Source organism: Macrobrachium nipponense, chromosome 42, assembly GCF_015104395.2.
Source record: "Macrobrachium nipponense isolate FS-2020 chromosome 42, ASM1510439v2, whole genome shotgun sequence".
Lineage (NCBI taxonomy): Eukaryota > Metazoa > Arthropoda > Malacostraca > Decapoda > Palaemonidae > Macrobrachium > Macrobrachium nipponense.
In genome coordinates, this window is record NC_061103.1 from 49620105 (window position 1) to 49635061 (window position 14957).

Sequence of the window (14957 nt, forward strand, 5' to 3'; positions counted from 1 at the left end):
CAATTCGCTCTGAATTGACTTAAATATGGCGAAATAAAACGTACCAAAACACTGACCGCTTTGTTAGTATTTTATGATATAATAATATAAGAACAAAAGTTTTACCTCAGAAGATCCCATAAGCCGAGCTTTGATATTAAAAGAAGCTAAGATTGACCCTGCTGACCTGAAGATTAGGTTTTCTGCCCAACAGACTTTTGGTGACCACTCCCTTACCACAAGGGTTAACCCCATTGACCATCAGCTCAGGATATCACAGTGACAAGAGGGGATTTGCAACTCTCGAGGAAACCAGAACAGCCATCACATAAATGACAGCTCAACAAGAAGAAGTTCCAGAAGACTGCTGGGCCTTGACCCAAGCTGACAATCCAAACATCTCTTGAAAATGGGCCACAGATAGGGCCTGAAAGTACTTGAGTGTGGAGTAAAATTAAATATAAATACTTAGAAGTAAACAAGTTACACAGTGATTTTGTGGGTTTCTTTTTCAATCTTCAGAAGAAAACTGAAAGAAGTTTTTGTTTGATTCATTAATACATACAATATAATTGGATACAGTAATGTATAACTTTTTAAAAGATTCACAGAAAAGATGCATATTCATTGTGTTTTTATTTCATAAATATACGTAGCCGTCAGCAGGCTGACATCACTCAATTAGGTATGCCGATGTTGGTCCGAATCTGATTCCCGTTTCGTGTCGAATTTTTTTTCTACTGATATATCACAGTCAGAATGCATTGAACCTACAAAATTGGCTTATATTAATAAATTACTAAATTATATCATATATGTAGTATACAGTATACTGTAGGCTAGGCTATTGTTTTCATATATATACGATATATGTACCATGATAGCATCAACATCATAAACAAGAGGCCAACTTGTTAAATGTTATTCAATTTCTCTTTGTACTGAATTATCATAAGCCAATGTGCACTGAACCTAGAGAATTAGCTGAAATTAACAATTACTATGCCATATATGTATTAAGTATGCTGTGTAGTGTAGGCTAGGCTACCCTATAAGTAAAGATGGTAATGATTACCCTAATGTACGCTAGGCTAGCATAATATTCTTACGGTAAATTAACATGGGCCGACTTATGTCCAAACCGATTTACAAACGGTTAGTCGTAACCAATTGTGATCGTAAGTCGACAACTACCTATATATTCATAGGCTCCTGTTAATCGAACGCTAGCCTAATTCTTCTTCACTTCAAAAGAGAAAAAGAATAAGGACTGGAAGCAGACCTCCTTCATTCTCTAATGAAGAGAGTGAAGTGATGCTGTTCTGAAGGGAGGCTTTTACGGCGATAACAGGACACCGCAGACAACTAGTTCATGCCCAACTGGTAGTTCCCAAAAACGGGAACACTGAAGAGGTGGAGTTCAAACTTCTCAGTGATATCCACCCTGAACAGATTGAACCAGGAACATAGACTCTTGTATTCTAACTCTGGGGAGTAGCCTCTGTAGAGTTCCTCTTATTCCCTCACGCCTTCCATTGTAACCCAGGAAGTGGAAGGAAAAAAGGGAGGAGGATTGACTGTTCTTGCCCACTCTTCTTTGACTTTGCAATGATGATAGCAATGCACAGAGTAGGAAAACATATTCACCTCGGTGAAAAACACTTCCTAAGGGGAGAACAGAGGTTCTCACTCACCCAACAAAGCATTCCTTCCTACAACTGGTTCGTTCGCATGAACGAAAGTGAGAGTTGAGCAGAGTTTAATGCACCAAAAGTTGGCAAGAACTTTCCATATCCTGCTATGCTTTTGTCTTCATGGTCAAACCTCACAAAGAGGACTATCCAGAGAGGCTCCTCCTATGTTCGCCAGATGCCTTGTTCTGAGTGACAGTGACATCAACCTTGGCACCTAAGGAAGAGCCATTCCTGGCTTTCACAGGAGGGTCCGAGTCGCCTAGGCAGTTCGGTTCCTCCTCTTGCCCTGTGCCACTGTCACAAAGGAAAGCATATTTCCCACCGCTGACTGTGGGTGTATGATCCCCTTTGGAGGGTTGTACGCTCGGAGAGACTTGTGAATGAGTACCCAACCAAGCCCCGGTTCCATGAGCAGCACCCTTGAAACCAGAGACAGGAGAACAAACCTGGGTCCGAACTCCTGGGGCTCCCAAGAAACTAGATCCTGGGGACAGTGTCATGGTTTCCATTCCCGAAGGAGTAGGTGAGCCAATGAGAGAGCCAACTGCTTCTTTTCTTCTCCAGAGGGAGGATGCAGACCCTTAGAAGTCTTGTGTTGAGACTTCTTAGGGGGCGAAGAAGCTATTTTCCTCTTCTTAGGCCAGGAAGGCATTGTTAGACGATGACGATCCCTTCTGTGGAACTCGACAGTCTGACGAGATTACACCAGGAGCGCAGCGCGGGAAAGGAGGGTGCTGTGCCATGGCAAGGAACTGCATTGATCGAGAGCAGAGAGTGCATTCGGCAGAGCCAAGCAGAGTCAACTGAACTGAGCTGACCACTACCACATAATTATGGGTGGTAATTGTCAGTAAAGAACTATCACTTCTTCCCAATTAACTCTTCTCCTTCGGGCCAAAGCTCAAGAAGAAGAATAAAGAGGGATTCTGTGTCTGCTGTCCTACGTGTTTGGATCCTAGGGTCCAAGACACGAGGACTGGACTTGCCCATGCACCAAGATGTTGGCATGTAGTGCCAAGCTTTGCATAGAACCCAGACCAGACTGCAGAGCGAACTTCTCTGTACTGGTAAAGACTGTCCTGCTATCCAAGTACTCGTGATAGTGAGCACTCAGCAAGTGCTAGAATTCGTAAGAATTCCTGCGCTTGGCAAGATTGAAGACTCTTGTAAAGCAATAATAGAGCAAGCCTTGTCTTGCTCTGGTGCTCAGCAACATGAAGCCAAGCACTCAGCAAGCCCAAGCAAAACCAAGGGATCCAGACACTCAGCGAGACTCTTGATTCTTGAAATACCATTTATTGGGAATGCTCGTCTCACCCTATGTTTGGAAATCACAGAAAACCAAAACACACTGAGAACACCAAAATTTCCAAGGAATTCAAGTGCTCAGCGAGACTCCAAATTCTTGTACAATAAATAATAATAATCGGGAACTTCCGTCTCGCCAGAGTGTTTGGAAATCATCAAATACCATAACACTAGGAAAGTGCCAGAAATTCCAAGGAATTCAAGCTCTTGGTAACACTCCTGAATTTTGTTAAACGATCCTCAGGGAAGGGTCCCTTTTTTGACTTCCATAGAAATCAAGGAGGAACAGGCATAAAAACCAGTCCTATCTGAGAGCATTTATGACTGGATTAAGAGTACAATTCAACAGCATATGCACACAAGGCTCCCAAAACACAAGACCCCACAGGGACTGCGGATTGGAATCCGCCAAAAGGACAGGACAGAAAGAGCCATGGAGAACACAGTCGCCAGATGTTCGAATCCTGAGAATCAGAACACCAGGTGTTCGAGATGGTGAGAAGTCTCTCTGTCATTAACAGAAGATGGCAAGACGCTTTCCTAAGGAGAATGCAGAGGTTCTTGTCAATTTTTAGCAGCGTCATGGCTGCCAGACTGGCGAGAACATGCGTCATCCTTATGGCGCAGCCCAGCCCTTTCTGAGGCTGAAAACCTCGTGCTAAGAGGACTGTAAAGGGACCCTCCTCTTAGCCTTTCCAGATGTCTTGTTCCAAGGGACAGCAATATTGACCCTGTCACCTGGTGAAAGCTAGTTCTGGCTTCATAGTTGGGTCCGAGCAGCCCTCTGCCACTGTCACGATGGAGAGAAGACTCCTCGTCACTGACTGTGGATGTATGACCCCTTGGAGGGTTGTACATTCGAAGACTCATGAATGAGTCTCCAACACAGCCCTGGTTCCATGAGCAATGCCCCTGGTACCAGGGACAGAAGAACGAACCTTGGTTCGAACTCCTGAGATTCCCAAGACACTAGACCCTGGAGACAGCGTCACAGTCCTGCCTCTGAAGGAGCAGGTGAGCCAATGAGAGAGACAACTGCTTTCTCCCTGGGGAAGGATGCAGACTCTTAGAAGGATGGAGAAAGCTACCTTTGTCTTCCTAGACGGGAAGCTTTTGAAGAGGGAGGTGAGGTGTAAGACGATGAATACGACAAAGACAAAGACGACACTTTCAAGGCCTCTTCTTCCTGGACTACTACTTCGCCAGATTCTGCAGGACTTCTTCTGAAGAATGAAGCAAAGCCATCCCATAAGTAGAGGTAGCAACCATAGGGCAGCTGCATAAACGCTGTCCAGTGATGAGACTCCAGGATGACAGGAGCAAATAAATATGAGTTTTTCAGCAGGGGAGCCGTACACACATTCGAGCGCCAGTGTCACAGCATCCTAACGAGTCATGGGCATAATTCCCAGGGTCAGGATAGCCAACATGAAGAGATATCCAACCATCCACTGCTGTAATCTACTATCACTTACTGTTAGCCTGCAGAAAAAAGATAATTATTAAAAAGATGGATACTCCTTCACACCACAGGGCCCTGCCCTCCAAAATGAGAGGAGATCCCTCAAACATCAACACCACACGCCACCCCCACCCCTTCTTCATCCGATAAGCTGGCGAAAAGGGCGAAGGAGAAGGGGGAATACTGGGAGAGAAAAAACAAAAGGTAAACCTCCCCAGTAAATCTTCAAAGTGCAAGCATAAATGTCAAATAAAAATACCGTCATGCCCTTGAATTAAATGGCGAGAATAAGTGATAAGGGCGTAAATACCCCCTTACTGCCAAGCCTTAACAAACAAAAGGGAAGATGGTTAGCAAGGCTTATCACAAAAAGTGGGTTTTTATATTAATCATTAATATCAAACAGTATATTCAACACATTTTAGATGCAATAAAAGAAAGATCCCACCAGGAAATCGTGATTAATGACCAGTCAGCACGAGCTTACAAATGTCTTCTCTCGACAATAGCCACAAGTAAATTGGAGTGCTCTCGTCAGGATGGTAATTACTGCCTAACCACCTCGTTAAATTATTGTAACGGACATAATCCCAGCTACGCCGCTTGTAATTCCTATTGTAAAGGACCGAGGGTTTGTGTATCGTGTAGGAACAACTCAGTAATCATACACATCAATACGTACATTCAAACAAGAAAAACATAAAGGAAAGCACATGGCAAGTTGGGCAGAGAGTCTGCAGCAGAGATGTCTATACACAACACAACGGCGGCTGGAAACAAAGTGGAGTGCATAATGACAGGTGGGCAGGGCTTCCCCCTACCTATCACTAGCTAACAATCTTAGTAAAGTTAGACGGCCATTCCGGCTCACATTCACAAGTTAAATTCCTGTTTAAAGAACAAAGGTTTGTGAATTTATGTAGGAACAATTATAATTTAATTGCTAAACAAATAAGAAATTTGTTTCTTGTATGAGCACCATCTATATTGCTACTAGTACTGAATAATCTATTAAGTTCAAAGGATACAATTCTAATTAGTATTGGAACAACTTACCTAACATCTTTGTATAAGCCAATTAATTTGTCTTGATTCAATTTTTCTACCTCGGGATCCATTCCGCCAAACGAAAGACGACATGGCAAGAATTTCATGCAGTCAACATATGAGCTCAGCATAACAATTCTGTCCCTGAAAAGTGAGAAGTCATTCCATTTTTAGACCTATCAACAGCACAACCGATATATCTTATGAATATAGCATACCAACCTTTTCCCAGAAAACTGAGAATCCATTCCATTTGTTTAACTTCCATCAGCACAACAGATATATCATATGAATTCAGCATACCCATTTCTTTCCTGAAAAGTGAGAATTTCAAGAACTATCAACAGCACAACAAAGTTATATCTTGAAATTGAAATTCCCTGGACTACACAATCCCAAATCAGGCTAAAATTTGTCAGTGCATTGCGTCAACTTTCAAATACATAGTATGTACTGTATTCTGAATGATTATTATACTAACCGATGGAATTTATCAGTAGAGAAATTTCTCTCTTGAGCTGCAATCCTCAAGTGTTATCAATCAGCATGGCTTGTTTCAAAGCCAATACTTTTAACTTTTAGTTTTCAATCCAAAACAAGATGCAAAATCTGTCTCCACACCAATCACCATTGTTAAGACAATCTATACCATCAATAAAAATGTTTCCATCACCCATTTTCATAAATGAAAAGCAATTCCATAAAAGGTCTCCAAAAGAGTAGCATGACTGGAAAGTAGCTCTGACAACTGAAAAACTCACAAAGCAGTAAGATTACCAACACTGCATCAGGTAGCTTCCTCCAAAAAGGAAAAGCTGGTACACATCTATAGACTTCAGAGGGAGAGGTTTCCTACAGAAAAGCCTCCCAGAGGATGTTGTGCAATTGGAACTTCAGCAGTTCCAGTGAAGATGCAATACATAACTACCTTAATACAACTCAACTTTTACTTTAATATTTTACTTACATTTTTATTTATCTAACTTATTTGTTAACTTATCTGTTTATCTAATACAGGCACTCCCAGTTATCGGCAGGGGTTCCGTTCTCGGCAGGGTGCTGATAAGCGAAAACCCCCATTAACCGAAACTTGGCCATTTATGGCGCTAAGTTTCAGTTAATGGCGCCGATGACATGATAATGGTGCCTCCGTTAGGTATGTTATGGCACCATAACTCTCTTATCACCACCTTATGGCACCGATAACCAAAACTCAGCCTTTATGGCACCATAAATCACCAACTTTATGGCACTAGATAAGCGCAATAAAACTGGACGGACATCAACCAAGACCGCCGATAACCGGGGGACTGCCTGTACTAACTGATTGCCTCTCTGTATTTCCCATTGCTAGCTTCTGTTGCTTTCAAAATATCACCATATTCTTTGGAAGCTTGAATTCCAAGTCAATGGCCCCTGTGGGCATGTTCCATGTGCATAGGGTTCATCTTCTGAATAATATGATAATCATAATCAAGAGAATTTCCTGACCATTAAGTAAAGGGTTTGCATCCCTTACTCATCAGGCTGTGAGAACCTACACTTTACTTTAGTGTCAAGAGACAATAAAACAGGTAAACGTGATACATGAATTTGCTTTATTATCTCTCCTCACCCCTGCCTCTTCCTACCCCCAATAGAGGAGGAGAACTTGCATTCCTTCATTGCTAATGCAAAGACTGGTGCCTAGTCAGATAGCTAAGTTGCAGAAAAAAAGGGAGAGGGAAGATTTGATCTGATTTATATAGGTTTTTGGTATTATGCCAAACACTGGGGCAGCTAAGGCCATTCAGCGCTGACAAGGAAATTGACAGTAAAAGGTAAGGATGGGTTAACAGGAAGAAAGCCTGCAATTGTACTATGAATCAATTGTTAGGAGAGCGTGGACAGTAAGATGGAAGAAAGAAAATATGAAGGAGGTAGAGTAAAAGGAATGAAAGTAGTTGCAGCTAGGGGCTGAAGGGAACTGCAAAGACCCTTAAGTAATGCCTACTTTGCACTGAATGAGGTGCACTGATGGCACTACCCCCTACGTGGAGGGAGAGAGACGAGAGCCAGTCCCTCCAGTCCTCTCCTGCCAACTGGATATGTAGAGGAGGTGATATCTGTCTCAGAAGGACATGAGCTCACCATCCAACCCATTGAGTAGCCACTACTGGTCCAAGGGAAGTGAGTCCAAGGCAAGAGGGTAACATTCTTGCAAGAAGGCTTATTTGACAGATGGGCTTGAAAATACAAAACAAACACATAGTCAACAATCAATACAGGAAAAGGAATATTCAAGTTGAAACAAGACAAATTCAAATAGCAAAAGTCGGCAGTGAGTCTTAAAAGACCTCTGAACTTGATGGCGGCTGGAAGCAGACTGACAAGTGGGTGGGGGCTTCCCCCTGTCTGTCAGTAGTTGACTACCATGTCAATAAGTTTGAATGGCCATTCCAGCTCAAGTTTGCAGACAAAATTCTGTGTAACGAATGAAGATTTGGATTTGTGTAGGAACAAAGTACATACACAAGACTTGTTGCCAAGTTCCAACAACAAAATTCCAGCTTGCACTTAGGAATACTTGTACGTACCTAAAAAGGCAAGGATTGTTTTTTTCCTTGTGAACAAACCTTTTCTTCTTTATAAAAGAATAGACATTTAATTACAAAAACAGCATGGGCAGTCCCCAGTTATCAAAAGGGGTTCCATTCTGATGGCTTGATGATAAGCGAAACTTGTTGGTAACTGAAAATCTGAGATTTTTGGCATTTATCAGCACCGATAACCGGATTTTGGTGCCAATAACTGGTTAATGGTGCCTCTGTTAGGCATGTGTTGGCACCAGTATACTCTATTATCGGCACCAATAAACAGAAATCAGCACATTTCGGTGATGAAAATCGCCGTTTTTCGGTGCTAGACAAGCGCAATAAAACTGGATCAGTGATAACTGAGGCCACCAATAACTTAGCATTGCATGTACTGTATATACATAAGAAATACCAATGCACGGTCCTAGTAAATGATGTTCTCCAGATATTCATTATGTTGCATTAAAATACTTTCTATTGTAATGTTTCAGTTCAATCATCTTCACGAATTGTACAAAAAAGTAGGGTCTAATTCAATACTAGAGAAAAGAAGGCCAGCCCTCTGGGAATTTCAATTTTTTACAGAGCTGACCAATTAAACTACTACTTATTATTATTATCTAACCAGAAGGAAGGGAAAATCTGACAAAAACCACCAGACTAGACTACGAATAATCTTGTGACAGTCACTAGGTAGAATTTGAAGAATCTGCTAAAGCCATTGGCCAGAACAAAAAGACTGATTGACTCATTATGTCTATTAAAACTGTGTCATAACCACAATTTTTAAAAGTAAATTGTATTTTCCCTAACTATACAAACCTGAGGTTCTCTACATTAGGAATTACTTTTCTGCAGGAGCTGGAAGTGGCCGTTGAACTTTCAAACAAGGTGGTTAGGTAGTTAACTACCACTCGGCAGGCGGGATGTAAGCATTCCAATTTGCTTTCCAGCCCAGGTGACAGATTGAAGGGTGGCATCAGGTGGGCATTATATGATTATGGGCAGTTCTACCTGAATGGTTACTTCCCTTTATTGTTTATACTGATAACTATGTTGTGGAGTTAGTTCCCTTATTAAGGGATTTTGACGTAAGGAAAAATCTATTTCTGGGCGATTGGCTCGTGTCGCCAGCGAAATATCCTTTAATCTATTATTTCTAGGGTAAATGTACTAACACATACCAGAGAATAAATAAAATAAAAAAGAAAAAGGTCAGTATAACTGACTCGCTCACCCTCCAGAGGGTGTCGGTATGAACACTAGGCGAGTGAGACCACTACCACGAGCCAAATGCCAATAGAAATCTCCCACTACAAAATCCCTCCAAGAGGGGAGCCGACCCACAGAGTGAGCACTCGTACTACTACTACTCCATCCCATGCTGCCGACTGCTGCGCCTCTTGGTGGCCATCCTGAAGTTAGCAAGACAATCTTGGGCGAAGGGATGGGTAGGGTGGGATTTCGCTGGGCGACACGAGCCAATCGCCCCCCAGAAAAAAAAAAAAAAAAAAAAATTTAGATTTTTCCTTACGTCAAATCCTTTCCTGGGCTCAGCTCGTGTCGCTGCGCGAAATCGTACCAGAGAAATAGCACAAGATTGTAAACAAAAGTAATAAAATAAATCAGAATAGGTCTCAAATAAAAAATAAAGTAAATATAAAAAAGAAGTATAATTGCTAAAAAGATACAAATACACAGTGATACAAACTAAAATATGCTTAAATTACCCTTAATTCTAAACATGTTTCTTAAACATAAGGTAATTTACATATGTACAGAGGTAAATTGGCTTACATGTAACAAAATGGTATCTGTGTAAAGGCATGTATCAAAAATATAATAGCAATTAAAACAAACAAATGAACAAATTAATCAACAATGATAATATATAAGGAATGTATATGACTTAATATACAAAAACACCCGTAACCATTATAAATGAGATGTATCCCCTAGCATAAAAAATAAGGGGGTAACATCCATGAGATCAATATGCATAATCATCTGTGAGTGTCCCTAGACAAAAAAATAAGGGGCACCCACTACATCATCATAAAAGCAGCTAAGGCACAAGGTGAATGTTAAATGAACACGGTAGGAATAGACGAACTGTTGGGTGAAGCAGGTAGAAAGGAGGACTGAATCTTCTACTACAAATTAACTAGAGTCAGGGGAAACTATGTTTCCCGCTGCTACTGCTGAAAATTTCAGAGCTTCCAAGGACTTAAGGTAATGACGTTTTGAACACTGTCGGCGATTTCCATCCGGTATACTTTTTCAACTCATCGAAGTTCATGTGTTGGAAATAATAATTGAAGGTGGCTACTGACTAGAGACATCATGTGCTTTTGGGAAAGAGTCAGGATTGGCTTGTTTAATAAAGTACAGGATTTGTTGCCTGATGCCTTTAATGGATAAAGTTCCACCTTTTTCCCTCTTAAACGAGGGCCCCGATGAGGATGAGGAGGTCCTGGATAGAAAAGGCTCGTAAGGTTGAAACTGGACAAAAGGGATACATCTTGTGGAAGAGGTAGTACTTTCCAAGGTTCCCACCTCATCAAAGGATCTTCATTCTTTGCCAAAAAGCTACGTTCCGGAGAAAGTAGGACTTCCCCTGTGGGAAGGAATTGAATATGATCCGGATCTCTGGATAAAGCCGACAGTTCTGAAATTCTTGCTCCTGAAGCCAGGCTTAATAAAAATAGGGTTTTCCTTAGGAGCATCATAAACGAGCATGTGTCATTATCGGTTTCGGAGCCAGTTTTTAGAACATCGTTTAAGAACCATGAAACTGACGTAGGCCTCACAGAAGGCCTAAGTCTAGCACATGCCTTAGGAATAGACGAGAAGTAGGTATCCGTCAAGGCTATGTTAAATCCAAATTGAAATATCTTTTTCAAGGCTGACTTGTTTGTCGTAATCGTGCTACTGCTAAACCTTTTTCAAATAAGGATCTGAAGAAGGATATAGCTGAATTAACTGTCATGATTCTGATATCTGACTCTCTCAGGAAGGTTGCTAACTTTTTGACAGCAGCATCATACTGCCTCAAAGTTGAATCCCTTTTATCGGATTCCAAGAAGAGAATATTCTGAGGGTCAATATTCGCATCTCTTTTTGCCGCAAACTTCATGAAATCCATAAAGTTAGGGTTTTGAGAATCCTTGAGGAAGCGAACACAGTCTTCGTTTGTACTGACTGGGAGAGCTTGGGACTGGGGATCCGAAGAGGACGAAGGCCCAGTTCCAGAATTAGGGGATACCAATTGCTCTTCGGCCAGTCTGGGGCTACTAGAGCCACTTGACCCTTGAATGTCCTGAGTTTGTTCAATACTTTCATAAGGAGATTCATGGAGGGAAGACGTAAATCTTCTCCCAGTTGTTCCAGTCCAGAGCCAGGGCGTCCGTGGCGTAAGCCAGAGGTCCAGGTTGGGGGCTACATAACACGGTAGTTTGTGGTTCGCTTGGGATGCGAAGAGATCCACCTGTAGCCCTGGGACTCTTTGAAGGATCCATTGGAACGAACTGTTGTCTAGTGACCATTCCGACTCTAGGGGTACTGATCGGGATAGGGCGTCTGCTATGACGTTTCTCACTCCAGCTATGTGAGTGGAGGAAAGATGCCAACTGAACTTGTCTGCCAGGGAGAAGATGGCTACCATGACGTGATTTAGATGACGTGACTTGGAGCCTCCTCTGTTTATACAATGTACTACCACTGCGCTGTCCAGGACTAGCTTTATGTGGGAGTACTTTGGTGGGTGTAACCTTTTTAGAGTCAAGAACACTGCCATTGCCTCCAGTACGTTTATATGGAACTGACGGAACTGGAGTGACCAAATCCCTTGAACCTTTTTGACCTGGGAATACCCTCCCCAGCCGCTTAAGGACGCGTCTGTGTGGATGGTGATCCCTGGTGGAGGGAACTGAAGGGGTACTGACACTGATAGATTCTTGACCTTTTGGCCCACGGCCAGAAGCCGATTCTTTAGAATCAGAGGCACTGAGGATAGCTTGTCCTGGACCTGACATTTGCTCGCGAGCGCCAGATCCTGGTTAGGTCTTTCAGTTTGGCTTTCATTAAGACGTTCGTTACTGATGCAAACTGGAGAGAGCCGAGGATCCTTTCCTGAGCTCTCCTTGATGCTAGTTTGTGACTTAGAAATTGCTTGACTGACTTCGCTATTTCTTTCCTTTTGGTAGATGGAATCGACAGAGTGTGGGAGGATAGATTCCATTGAATGCCTAGCCACTGAAAGTTTGACTCTGGAGTGAGTCTTGACTGGACTTGTTTATCTTGGAATCCTAGATATTCTAGGAACCGGGATCAACTTTCAGTGTAGCCTTGTTGCATTCCTCGACTGATGGGGCCCAGATCAACCATCGTCGAGATACGCCACTACCATAATCCCTTGCGATCTGAGTTGTTGCACTACCACTTCCGCTAGCTTCGTGAACACCCTGGGTGCCACGTTGAGTCCGAATGGAACTACCTTGAAGGAGAATGTCTGGTCTCCTATCTTGAAACCCAGATACGGACGGAAGTGTCTTGCAATAGGGATATGATAGTAGGCGTCTGTAAGATCGATAGAGGTGGTGACGGCCCACGGGGAAGTAAGGTCCGCACCTGTGAGATCGTGAGCATCTTGAACTTGTCGCAGCGATGGCTAAGTTTAAGCGGGACAAGTCTAAGATTACCCTTCTTTTTTGTGAGCCTTTCTTTGGCACGTGAACAAGCGACCTTGAAATTTTAATCTCTTGACTCTCGCTATAGCTCCTTTCTGAAGGAGGTCCTCCGCGTACTCTGTCAATTCTTTGAAGGAAGTTGACGGAAAGGTCTGGCTGGAGGTGGTTCGTCAACCAGCTCCACCCAGCCCTTTTGACATATGCTCTGAGCCCACTGGCTGAAGTTCCACCGGTGGCGAAAGTGAAACAGCCTCCCTCCTACCTGAAGTTCTTCATTGGTTCTGGTAACCGCCTCGGCCTCCTCTGAAGTGCTTTCCCCTATTAAAGGGGACCTCCCGATCCTCTCCCACGAAAGGACCGCTTACCTCTTGCCTCCTTACCCGAGCGGTCATACTTCTGAGAAGCTTGACTCTCGAAGGCTTGATTGTAAGCTGGAGAGATGGTATGAGGTAGACGGGTTGAGGCTGAGGGGATATCACATAAATTGGCTGTGATTGACCCTTAGAAGTGGAAGGTTGGGCTGTCTGCACTAACGGCACTGCTGGAACTTGTTGAGGAAAGCGTGGTTGCTTCTTCTGGTAAGGTTGGAAAACGCCTGGGTTTTGGGTTTCCTCTGTCCCTTACTTTAGGTGTCAAGTCTTGTCTCCTCCTAGCCGTAAGGCCCCAACGGTCCTTAAGGCTCTGGTTCAACCTCGTAGCCTCTGCCTGGACTTCCTTAACCATAGCCTCTGGGAAGAGATCTGCGCCCCAGATGTTAGAGGAGAGTAACCTATTCGGCCTCATGTCGAATGGTTGCCTCTAGCAGGACCATCGCTTCCTTACAATTCGTTCTAGCAGTGGCAAACTCGAACATATCTGACTGCACCGTTTGAGTCAGGGCTTTGGTCATAAGCTTAAAAATTGGTTCTGATCCATAGGCCATGGTTGCTACCTCAGACATAGCCATAGAGTTGATTGATCTGGCTAGTCGTGATTTTGCGTCAAATTCAGCTTGAATAAGACTATCTGGGAGCCTGGGTAGCTTTTCACCAAACTGCTCCATAGCACAGTCCGGTTTGAGTTGCCAGCTGAGAATGTATTCGGCAAGTCTTCCCACAATTCTCCAATTGAAGGGAGTAACGGAGATGTGGGATCTGCTTCTTTCAACTGAGGCATGGGTTCCCCCTTCTGGGCCGCTGAGATGGTCGACCTAGCTATCTTGGTTAGGAACGGGAGCGGGGTACTCTCATCCATTGTGAAAATGGTAAAGGGACTTTTGAATGGTTGTATCTTGGTGTTAGAACAATCCATGTCCTCTAAACATCTGAGCCATTCTCTCTGAGCCTGGTCTCGTGAATAGAGGACTGTCTCCTTTGGTACCCTATCGTCCCGAACCATAGCCGAAGGCGTGAGCCTTGCGTAGCCTATGAAAGGAGGCTGTAGGCCTTCCGGGTAGAACTCGAAGTCTTCTATTCTTCGAGTTCCAAACTCCGGGATGGAGATGAGACCGTCCTGGAAGGGGGCGTATGCGCTACTCTCCATGGGTTGTTCATAGAGAAAGCAGGAAGTTGAGTCATACGGAGGAAGCTGAGTTCCACTTGTGTTGGAAAGTGAGGGAGAGGCTAGAGGGGCTTCTCTTAGCCCGGCTATAATAGTATCTTGGGAAGTGATCCTATCCGACAGGCGAGAGATCATCTGTTCCATACTACTCTTTAGGGACCCAACAGCGTAGGGTACCGCCCCCCTGTTGCAACAGGCCAGCATTGGAGTCCAAAGCCGGAGCTGCTGCGGAGGTGGAGGGGAGGCTCTGAATTGGAACCAATGGTAGCGGAACTGGTGATTCTGCCGGAGTGCGAGATCTCTCCTTGGATTTACTTTTTGAGGACTTAGAGCCGGAGCTAGAAGCTTTAGACCTGTCTGGGCCGGGATTGCGAGCCGGAGACTTACGTGAGGAAGAAGACGAGGACGTCTTCTTAGACGACGATGACGTCTTAGTCAAGGTCATCACTTTAGCCTTGACCTTAGGTCTAACCGAAGCCTCAGGAGGAGTATATAATTCATCACCCGTAAAGCCTTGGAAGGATGGAGAGGTTGCAGGGGTAGAAGAAACAGTCACACCCAAGGGCGACCCTTGAGTGCCTACATTACTTACCTCGACCAACAGGTCGTCTATACCTACCATCGGTTCAACATTAATATCCAGGGTTGCGACATCCGTGGAGAT

The 14957-nt window shown here is 43.6% G+C and overlaps 1 protein-coding gene across 1 annotated transcript in view; it reads right to left on the reverse strand.

Moving 5' to 3' along the window:
• Positions 1-14957, reverse strand: part of LOC135213198 (bromodomain and WD repeat-containing protein 3-like) — a 50573-nt gene that overhangs the window by 11403 nt on the left and 24213 nt on the right. Inside the window, exon 3 of the mRNA XM_064247169.1 lies at positions 5500-5634. Within this exon, the coding sequence (XP_064103239.1) occupies positions 5500-5634 (135 nt within the window). The remainder of the gene's footprint in view (positions 1-5499; positions 5635-14957) is intronic.